This window comes from Populus trichocarpa, chromosome 1 (genome assembly GCF_000002775.5).
Source record: "Populus trichocarpa isolate Nisqually-1 chromosome 1, P.trichocarpa_v4.1, whole genome shotgun sequence".
Taxonomy (NCBI): Eukaryota; Viridiplantae; Streptophyta; class Magnoliopsida; order Malpighiales; family Salicaceae; genus Populus; species Populus trichocarpa.
In genome coordinates this window covers 25,271,569-25,283,166 of record NC_037285.2, presented here as the reverse complement: position 1 = coordinate 25,283,166, position 11,598 = coordinate 25,271,569, and the positions used below count along the sequence as shown (strand labels likewise).

Sequence of the window (11,598 nt, the reverse complement as noted above, 5' to 3'; positions counted from 1 at the left end):
CTTTTGCATATGCAGGCAGAGAAGGATCGGTAACATGGAAACGACTGCAGTTTATGTTTCCTTTTCCTCCCGACGTCTCCTTTGAAATTTGTAGAGGTACGAATCTTTTGCTACAGTTGCAGGTTTGCTCAGAGGGCCTTCTTTTCTCATAGTGTTGCTGCCGAAAGGAGAACAGAATATAATTATCGATTAAGTGAATTGAATCAACTCTTTTTGGAGTTAGGGCTCAGACTGTGTGCATAACAGCAGTGTAATTAGCGCCCATGGAATAACATGAATGCTTGATTAAAGAAAATCATACTCTTTCAAAAGCAACTTAATAATTACCTTGAGCCATCGAAGGTGATCCGGCCTCTTCAATACTACAATAGAGTTAATTCTTTCTGGGGATGCCATTTTACACTGGCAATGAGGTTTTCATGATTTAGTGGACTGTTTGGCATTGAAATTGCTGCTGAGATTGATAATCATTCACAAATATTAACATTTGATTAAGTTAAAAACTAAGTTAAAATTCTAAGTTTTGATAATCATTGCGGCTGTGGCCTAGATTTAATAAAAACAAAATTTTTATGTTTCTGTTTTATTATTCATGTGAATTAATTCATTCTTTATTATTAACGTGAATAGTGGAGAGTAATTCACTCTCCACTGTTTACATGAATAGTGGAGAGCATCTTTATTGTTGATGATCTGGATGGATTCCGACCCCAATCTAAATGCATTGGACTGGGTCCGACCCAGTAAAATAAAAAAAATCCAACAAAATTTTTCAGGCATTGTGTTTTATTCGAAAAACTAATGTTTAACATTATTTAATGACACTACATAATTATATTAGAAGAAGATTCTATGATAACGTAGCATTTGCAGAATTTGATTGCAATCTCAATTATATTTCTGATGATATTTTACCTGATATAGTTGCACACTCAGGAAGTCATGTAAAACATTTTTAATCAAACACATTAAATTACTTTTTGTTTAACCTCAATTTCAACCACAGTTTTAACCAGACATGTATTTTTCCAAACCAATCTCAACTAAAAATACTTTTTATAAAACAACTTTTTTCAAACACCAATCACAAAAACTAACACAATTCCAAACATAACTGCGACTGTATACCCCGATCACTTGCTTCCTAGCTCGATCATATTTAGAACTGCTTATGTAGAAAACAAAGGGCTTCTGACAAGGGTGCTTAGTCACAGGCCTTGTGTTAAATGCATCTGCAGTATAACCGGCTTTTCGATACCAGTTAAGGAAGGTTCTTGTCTCTCTAGGAGAGATTACTCCCCTCCAGATTTGAATAACATGGCCCCATGAAACTGAGATGGACCATTGCCCAACCTGTAATTTAGCCTTGGCCTGGATCATGGACCGGACCTAGTCTAATAATTCTGGTATTGAATTGAATAGGCATGTTCATAAAAATAATTGAAATTTAAAATTTTGATCAAATATATATATATATATATATATATTTGGATTGATTCTTTTTAATAAAAAACCAAGCTCACCTCAAAAAGCAAGTAAAATGCGGTCAAAAAGTTGCATGTTTTCGATGCTTTTGCAGTGTAAAAGTGTTTTTGAATTTTATTTTATTTTAACTTAATTTTTAAATATTTTTAAATTATTTTGATGTATTGATATTAAAAATAAATTTTAAATAATAATAATAAAATATAATTTTTAAATATTTTTAAATTATTTTGATGTATTGATATTAAAAATAAATTTTAAATAATAATAATAAAATATTATTTTAATATTTTTCAAAACAAAAAATAATTTAAAAAATAACCACCATCTTATTTCAAAACTAAAATTTAAGGTGGAAATATCTATAAAGAAAAAAAATAACAAATACTTTAAGTATTATGAAGTGACAGATGTACAAGAAAGCACAAACCAAACCTTGGAAACAAATCATTAGTGAAAGCAGTGGGAATTTCCAAATCGCCATGGATTTACTTCGACGTGCAAATAACAAAGAACCATTGCCAGATAGTGTTTCAGCTTCCAAGCATGATTAATCAAAACATTTTTTAGTAGGGATATATTCAAGCATGTAAAAATATGATTTAAAGAGGAAACCTTTCGTAGGTTTTCGACACTCTTGAAGGAAAGGGTGACACTGATCTTATGAGTCCGCTCCTGGGTCTCCTCCACACCTGTCTTTTGCTGCTTCATTTGCTCTTCAAGCTGCTTTCTATTATCTTTTTTCTTTTCTGCCGCACAACAAAACAACCCGTAAGCACAGGAATTACTTATTTCATTCATATATTCATTAAGAAAGAAGACAAAACCACAGTGGCAATGCTTTCATTTGCTAATTCTCTAGCTATCTGGAACTTAGAACAAAGTGATTCCATTCTGTCTCATAAACTAACGAGTGTTGAATTTATCATGCATAAAGCAACAATGAGTTTAGCTAAGATCTAGTGATCGTTCACTAAATACAGAAAAACACAAACTGATGTGTTAAAAAAGAACTTACATTTGCAGCTGCTGGTTATCTAGGTACAATCACTTGAACACGATGATTCACTTTCTCTCATAAACCAGTAGATTTTGACTAAGCCAACTAAAAGCAAGAGCGACCTGAATTTGCCAGGACTGCAAACTGGAATCTGTCACCAACAGAAGCAATTTTAAGTGATAGTACCAGCAAATGCACCAGATATAACCACTAATGTTACAGGCATGCAGATTTTAATTCCTATGCCAGATTATCACCAACACCAATCATGTAGGCAATTGCTGTCAAGTTTGCCTTGAGTGGAAATTGAAAGATAGCTGCTGGGATTAAAATTCAGATTCAGTTCTTGAGCCTCGCTACTGATTCTACATGTTCTCTAAAAGTGCCAGTCTCTCCCGGTCTACAGATTACGAAATTGTTTAGCATTTTCATTCAAGAAATACTGTTTTAGACTTTTATCTTATAGACATATCGCTACCATCTAGGGCATGAAAACAGTACCTGAATGGTAAGAAAAGCACATTAAACCAGTTTCAGAGAAAAAAATTAGTTGGAACTAGATCAAAAATCAACAGATACATAATTAGAGTCCCAAAAAATTGATATCTTATTCAAGGCTAAGAAACCAAAATAATAATAATAATAATAATACCAGAGTATAAAAAAGTTTGAAACTGACAGGTATTCAGGCTCTTGAGATACCCCAAAGGAGAGGGTGCTTGTCCACAAAATGTATGGTTAGAGTGATCTACCGTCTGAAGCTTCTCCAGCTTGCCAGTTGCAGCTGGTATAGGAGGATCTGAAATGGCATTAACCTTGTCAAAGCAACTTTCATGGTCAAAGTAATTCTCATGGTAGGCCAAGCACATAATTGTTGCGATCAGTAATTTGAGGAAGTAATTATTTCAAATTCAGCAACATATTTACTGAATCCCTAGTGATAATTTGTAAAAGATAACAGGAAACCCCTTTGAGTCTTAAATCTCATTATGAGGGCTGGTTTTTATGCATTTAGATTCACAGTCTTTTTGAAAAATCTAGATACAGGGATTTTAATATATTTTGATCCAATGATGTATATGAAATGGATCATGTCCGATCCAAGGGATCAAAAATACAGAATTATTTTATAATCATATACCTCACAGCGGAGAAAATAAATTAAGTGATAATTACAGCAACAATAACAGCCCCACACCTCCCCTTCTTTCTTGGATTCTCCCTTTCTTTCTTTCTCCTCAACTTTCCGACATCTTAACCAAATCCAGGCAGTAAAATTGTTGCTCCCCGTATCCATTCATTCGCCGGAAAACCCAAGTAGATCGAATAGATGGCTTCAGAAAGACAAGTTTCAAGAATGATAAAGCAAGGATTTTTATCCTCAGACCCAACTCTTTCTTTTAACTTGCCATCATCAACAACTCCACCTCAGATGAAGATGGTCTCAAATAATGGTAGGAGTAATAGGAGCCTTAACAATCTTTCTCCACCATATACTACTACTCCAGTATATCCAGATCACCAAAACCAAACTTTGTTCCAGATTATGTCAGAGGAACAGAACCACCAAAGTAAAATCTCAAAAATAATGAAAGAATTCGAGGACTTGAATTGCTATGGAAGGGGCGATGTGAGGCTGACAGTAATTGGGAAAGATGGGCATACACGGATTTCAATGGATGTGCATAAAAGGGTTCTGTTGGAAAAGAGTGGCTTCTTTAGGGATACTTTGAGAGGGAGAGATCAAGGGGTTGTTATGCAATCTGTGGAGATCAGTGACTGTGATGATGTTGAGGTTTATTTGGAGACTTTAGTTTTGATGTATTCTCATGATCTGAAGAGGAGATTGATGGATGAGGACGTCTCAAGGGTCTTGGCTTTCCTCAAGGTATACTTAAATTCCCTGTCTTTTCTTGTTTTCTTTCTTTCCTCAAGATCTCGTCTTTCCTGGGTTTTGATTTTCGATGCATCTTGTCCTTTTCTTCTTTTTATTTTTTTTAATTTTCAAGGGAGAGATTTGTGTGTGAAATAATGATGTTACTTTTTTAGCTTGCTGAACTTTAAGCATTGGTAATACTAGTGTTCTGTTCTAGGTATCTGCAGATATCATGTTTGAAACAGGGATTGAGTCATGCTTGGAATGCTTGGAAGCTATTCCATGGTCTGAGGATGAAGAGGAAAAGGTTGTAACTCAACTCAGTCAACTTCAGCTCTGTGACTTGGCAGCTGAAGTTCTCCAGAGAGTGTCATCCGAACCATCTACATCTACTAGGGCTGATGACATCTTCTTGAGACTGTTGAGTGGTGTTATGCAGGCCAAAGACGACAAAGCCCGCCGAGAAATGAGAACTCTGATTTCTCGCTTTTTTAGAGAAAATTCATCTGATCACAGCAATAGGCTTGATGTTTCTAAAGATTCCCTTTATTCTCTCTGCCACAGATGTCTTAGCTCTCTTATTCTATGCTTATCTGAAGTTACTGGCATAGATGACTGCAGGGTTGATAGAGGGGTTTTAATGGCCCAAGTAGCTCAAGAAGCTGAGAATATGCGCTGGATTGTTGACATTCTAATTGATAGAAAAATTGGTGATGAATTTGTGAAATTATGGGCAGATCAGAAGGAGCTTGCACTTCTCCATTCTAGAATTCCAACCATGTACCGACATGAAATCAGCAAGATTACTGCACAACTATGCATTGCAATTGGGAGAGGACATATCTTGGTGCCAAAAGATAGCAGGTTTTCTTTGCTGTCTACCTGGTTGGAAGCTCTTTATGAAGACTTTGCGTGGATGACAAGGTCTTCTAGATCTGTGGATAAGAAACTGGTGGAGGATGGACTTAGCCAGACAATTCTTACCCTTCCATTGCTTCAACAACAGACTATTTTGCTTACTTGGTTTGACCGTTTTCTTAGTAAGGGGGATGACTGCCCCGATATCCAGAAAGCATTTGAGGTCTGGTGGAGAAGAGCTTTCATCAGACAATATGCGGCTGAACAGGATAGTTCCCACTTGCAAATAACTGTCTGTGATCATCCAGACTGAAAGACACACGTCAACAAGATCAAACGAAGTCGAAGCCACAATATGTGCCCATGACGTGAATAAGTCTTTTTTGCTGGTTTATATCAGTAATTTCATTTTTTTGATCCTCAAATCTGCTTGGACATGAATATATTCTTTTGAGCTGTCTCTAAGGATTCAAAGGCTGTGTAATATGAAACAATGCACGAGCATTGAGAAGTCGTGAAAGCTGTGGCTTTTGACTTGCTGATAGTAGCCTTTTATTTGTATCTATAAAGAGGTCATACTTAATTTGTTTTTGTTTGAAATTAAATTTATTAACGACCAAATTAGCGCCAAATTTTACCCTCTACTATTTGGAATTTCTCTTTTATCCATGTACGCGTTGAAGCTAATGTATCAATAAAACCCTGTTAACATGGTGTTCAACATTACCTATGGTGTTCGCTCGTAGAACGAGCAGAGTTTCTGGAATAGTTAAAAAAAAAAAACCCCTTTTTAACAACTTTGCATCTCAGCTTCCTGTAAAACCACTCATATTAAAGCATTGCAAAAAACAAACCCTAAAAAATAAAGCCTCGAGCCCAAACTAGTCAGGGTCAGCTGTATGGAACCTTCTGCACCATTCAGCTCAATCACTAACAAAATCCACCAAAACATTAAATCAAGTGTTAGAGAATAATATAAATCATATCCTAACAGTTTAAGCTTTTAGGTTGAGATGGTTCTTTGACATGGTATCAGAGCCTTGATGACCAAGAGGTCACGAGTTCAAATCTCACCATCCCTATTTATTTGATAAAAATTAAGCACAAGGTAAAATAGACATGTGCAAGTTTCAAGCCCAAAGGACTTTCACATGAGAGGGTGTGTTAGAGAATAATATAAATCATATCCTGGGACCTCACCTAACAGCTTAAGCTTTTAGGTTGAGATGGTTCTTTGACATCAAAGATGGTTTTTAAACTTACACACTGCAAGTATTGTTCGAGAAACACACTTCTAGGACCTTCCCGTATCGACCAAAATTAATAATTTTTTTTTACAAAAATAGAAAAAAATATATATATAAAAAATAAAGATAAAATTTAATAAAAAAATGATACATATTTAAATGACAAAATAGTAAAAGAAATTGTAACAAGAAGAAGACTACTTCGAAAAAGCAAGAAGGAACGGGAAGTAGAGATGTCAGAACATGCAACCTGCTGTTTAGTTGTTAATATTTTGTTAGTTAGTTGAAGTACATTCGGTTAGCAGAGTTTGTTAATTAGTTAGAATTAGTTGGATTAATATGTTAATAGTTGATGCTGATTTCTATAAAAGCACATTGTATGGATTATATTGGATATAGAAAGAGATTACAGTCTAATTTCCATCTCATTCTCTCTGTAACACTCTTCTCTTGCTACTCTCTACTAAACATTCTGTTCTCTACTCTTACCTTCTTGATTTGTTAAGCTGAACTTAACAAAAAAACATGATGAAATTTAAAAATTTTAAAAATTCTAAAAAAAATTAAAATTAAAAGAATGAGTTTTAAATTTGAAATATTAAAAAAATCATAGGAGATAAAATTGAAAAATATTTATAATTTGATATATTATTTATAGATTAAAAATTGATAGGGGGTGAAATTAAAAAACAAAATATAGATTAAAGTTGACTTGGTGATAAAATTAAAAAACAAAAAACAAAACCCCAAAAAAGATTAAAAATAAGCTTAAAAAAGAGGAAAAAAAACCATGCAAACTCGGATGAACCTCTTAAACCTGGTCTAATCTCTAAAACCTGTAACTTGTGTTAGATCCAAGTTCAATCAAGAAACTTAATTCTCAACAAATTTAATTTTGAATGATGAAATTATAAAAAAAATATTAATAAAAAAATTGCAAAACAAAAAAAACAACAAAAAGAATGAAGCTAAATTTCGACAAGAAAAAACCCAAGGAGGATGAAATTTGAAAAAAAAATCCTTTTTGTTGTTTGATAAATTATCCAGATTTGAAAGACTAAAAAATCATAGAGGTGAAATTGAGAAACATTTGTAATTTGATAAATTATTTATACATTAAAAAATAAAAAATAGTAGGGGGTGAAATAGAAAGAAATTGTTAGGGGCTAATCCAATAGAATCAAACCATAAAAAATAACAAAACAATCTTTGACCTGGATTTAATTAAGAAGTTTAATTCTGAACCAATTTAATTTTGAAGGACAAGATTGGTAAAAAAATATTTCAAAAAAATCTCTGCTAATGATAATGAGGACAAAATAAATATAAAAAAAACAAGGAGGAGGATTCAATTTAAGTAAAAATAAAAATAAAAATGATGCTAAATAAAATAAACAACAAGAATGGGGACCTAATTTTAAAGATAAAAGAAACCATAGGGGGTGAAATTGCAAAACATTTATAAAAACCAAACAAATTTGACCAAATATCCTAATTCTGGTTAAATTTTAAAAACTCGTAACCCGTGAAATCCTGGATTCGGGTCCAATTAAAAAGTTTATTATGAGCCAATTGAAAAATATAAATTTTAAAAATTTGTCAAAGCAAAAAAATTGAAAATCAAAAGAATATGAATTAAATTTGATAGGAAAAAAAAATCAAAGGAGGGTGAAATTATAAAATAAAATCATTTATGATTTAAAATAAAAACTTGTCAAGGCTAAAAAATTAGCAATAAAAAAAACATGGATTAAATTAATAGGAGAAAAAAGCAAATAACGGTGAAATCATAAAACAAAATCAATATAAAAAATGATTCCAAATAAAAATAATAATAATTAAAAGAATAAAGATCAAATTCTATAAATTATTCAAGATAAAAAAAAATCATAATAAAAAGCGAAGAGACCAAATTTGAAGAACTAGCAAATTAAAGGGTTGTTCTTGAATTTTTAAGGGGTTTGCATGAAAGTTTAGGTGGGGAAGAGAGAAGAAGGGAGGGAAAAGAAATGACTGCCGACACCAAATCACCGTTAATCTTGGAACAAGCAGCGCGAAAGGTGGTGGCTGGATGGGCCCTCACGCACTGCTCGAACAACTCAGGGGTCGTCCACAAGCTAGTGCAAGTTTTGTTTTTATAATTATATTTGATAAATATAATTTACAACAATGCCCCTTATCATTCTCGAAAATTACAATAAAAACAGTGTAAAATGACAAAAAAAAAAAACTAGGTGAAAGTTTAATTGGTTGTCTTTAATAGTATCAAAATAATTACACTATTTTAAAATTTTAAAAATACAAAAAAGTCCTTCAGTAGTAGGCATTAGATGATTTTATTAGAGGGTTAAATGGGTAATTTTATTATATATAAATATAATATTACCAAACTAACTCCATACAATTCCTAAAAGATATTTATATCATGATAAAAAGCTTACATTACCGATACCTAGTTTAAAATTTTAATGACTAAGAGACAATATAAGGGTCATAATAACTTTTCTTCCCGCTATAGTTTAATTAATAATAATAATAATAATAATAATTCTATAACCTGGAACAAATTGAGGACTTATATAACACATAAGCATGCAGAGCAATTCTTAATGGCCTAGTTTTTAAACTGGGCCAGGTTCCGTGTTTTGATCGGGTCACCAGGTCAGCCGGGTCAATTTTTATTTTAAAAAAATTTCAATACAACGTCGTTTTAGTAAAAAAAAAAGTTAACGGGTTGCAACCGGGTTTTTGACCGGGTTTTTTCGGGTCAACCCGTCAGGTTAGCCGGGTTATGACTTTTTTATTTTTCATCAATTCGACCCGGTTCTAACCCCAGATCAGTCGAGTCTCGGATCAACCCGCCAGATCGAGCCAGATTTCAAAACTATGCTTAATAGCATGATCACAATAAAATCATGTCTTTTCTGAATATCTAGAGGTACTATTTCACCTTGGCTTTACAATTTTTTCTATAGAAATTGAAGGCCCTCTCTAGATTTGTCTAACATATGAAAAAACATTTTTTAATACAAACCACGATACACATAAAATTTGAATAAATAAGATAAAGGAGTTTTAAATATAAGATTTCAGAGGCAAATTTCTTTTGATGTATTTATTATAGATTGCTCGTGTTAGAACAATAAAAAGGTTTGGGTTGTAAACTTTATTGTCGGATGAAATATTGTAGATTTTTTTTTTGAAACTTAATGGAAAAAAAAAAACGAAGAATAATGTTCTTAGAGTAATCAACAAACTCATCGAAATATAATGGTTTAATTATGTATCATTTACACACCTTTATCATATCTCAATTAAATAATTTTTTAATCTGAATGCAATAAAATGATACTTTTTTAGGAGTGTTCAAAAAAACCGATCAACCGAAAAAAATTAACTGAAAAAACCAAACCGAGATAAAAAACTGATTAAACCAATTTTCAAAACCATAAATTCTAACAGGTTCAGTCCGGTTTCGATTTTAAAACTAAAACTGACAAACCAAACCAGACCAACCAAAGCTATACAAATTAAGAGGGGTATAAATAGTTAAATATTGAAACCTAACCCTAAATGCCGCCGTTTGACCCCTGACCCCTGAGAATATTTATCTCAATCTTCCTTTTCCTTTCAAATTTCATTCAATTGCTCTGCCTCTGTGTTTGTCTCCATCTCAAAAGTCCCACATTAAAAAGTTTATTATGAGCCAATTGAAAAATATAAATTTTAAAAATTTGTCAAAGCAAAAAAATTGAAAATCAAAAGAATATGAATTAAATTTGATAGGAAAAAAAAAATCAAAGAAGGGTGAAATTATAAAATAAAATCATTTATGATTTAAAATAAAAACTTGTCAAGGCTAAAAAATTAGCAATAAAAAAAACATGGATTAAATTAATAGGAGATAAAAGCAAATAACGGTGAAATCATAAAACAAAATCAATATAAAAAATGATTCCAAATAAAAATAATAATAATCAAAAGAATAAAGACGAAATTCTATAAATTATTCAAGATAAAAAAAATCATAATAAAAACCGAAGAGACCAAATTTGAAGAACTAGCAAATTAAAGGGTTGTTCTTGAATTTTTAAGGGGTTTGCATGAAAATTTAGGTGGGGAAGAGAGAAGAAAGGAGGGGAAAAAAATGACTACCAACACCAAATCACCGTTAATCTTGGAACAAGCAGCGCGAAAGGTGGTGGCTGGATGGGCCCTCACGCACTGCTCGAACAACTCAGGGGTCGTCCACAAGCTAGTGCAAGTTTTGTTTTTATAATTATATTTGATAAATATAATGTACAACAATGCCCTTGATCGTTCTCGAAAATTACAATAAAAACAGTGTAAAATGACAAAAAAAAAATAGGTGAAAGTTTAATTGGTTGTCTTTAAGAGCATCAAAATAATTACACTATTTTAAAAATTTAAAAATACAAAAATACAAAAAAGTCCTTGAGTAGTAGGCATTAGATGATTTTATTAGAGGGTTAAATGGGTAATTTTATTATATATAAATATAATATTACCAAACTAACCCCATACAATTCCTAAAAGATATTTATATCATGATAAAAAGCTTACATTACCGATACCTAGTTTAAAATTTTAATGACTAAGAGACAATATAAGGGTCATAATAACTTTTCTTCCCGCTATAGTTTAATTAATAATAATAATAATAATAATAATTCTATAACCTGGAACAAATTGAGGACTTATATAACACATAAGCATGCAGAGCAATTCTTAATGGCCTAGTTTTTAAACTGGCCCAGTTGCTCGGGTTTCATGTTTTGATCAGGTCACCAGGTCGGCCGGGTCAATTTTTATTTTAAAAAATTTCAAAACGACGTCGTTTTAGTAAAAAAAAAAGTTAACGGGTTGCAACCGGGTTTTTGACCGGGTTTTGCCGGGTCAACCCATCAAGTTAGCTGGGTTATGATTTTTTTTATTTTTTATCAACCCGACCCGGTTCTAACCCCAGGTCGGTCGGGTCGGTCGGGTCTTGGATCGACCCGTCAGACCGAGCCGAGTTTCAAAATTATGCTTAATAGCATTATCACAATAAAATCATGTCTTTTGTGAATATCGAGAGGTACTATTTCACCTTGCCTTTACAATTTTTTCTA

The 11,598-nt window shown here is 32.4% G+C and overlaps 1 protein-coding gene across 1 annotated transcript; it reads left to right on the top strand.

Annotated features, from left to right (window-relative positions):
- The first annotated feature begins 3,518 nt into the window (after positions 1–3,518).
- Positions 3,519–5,851, top strand: LOC7485734 (BTB/POZ domain-containing protein At5g60050). Its single transcript, XM_002298349.4, has 2 exons — positions 3,519–4,373; positions 4,579–5,851. The coding sequence occupies exons 1-2, from the start codon at positions 3,816–3,818 to the stop codon at positions 5,530–5,532; spliced, it is 1,512 nt and encodes a 503-aa protein (XP_002298385.2). The 5' UTR covers positions 3,519–3,815; the 3' UTR covers positions 5,533–5,851.
- Positions 5,852–11,598: the final 5,747 nt, after the last annotated feature.

What these genes read in the sequence shown, in the direction of transcription:
- LOC7485734 (XM_002298349.4), top strand. Translation starts at nt 3,816, where the DNA reads ATGGCTTCAGAAAGACAAGTTTCAAGAATGATAAAGCAAGGATTTTTA. An exon ending in GGGTCTTGGCTTTCCTCAAG is followed by an intron (nt 4,374 to 4,578) that starts GTATACTTAAAT and finishes GTTCTGTTCTAG; the next exon opens with GTATCTGCAGATATCATGTT.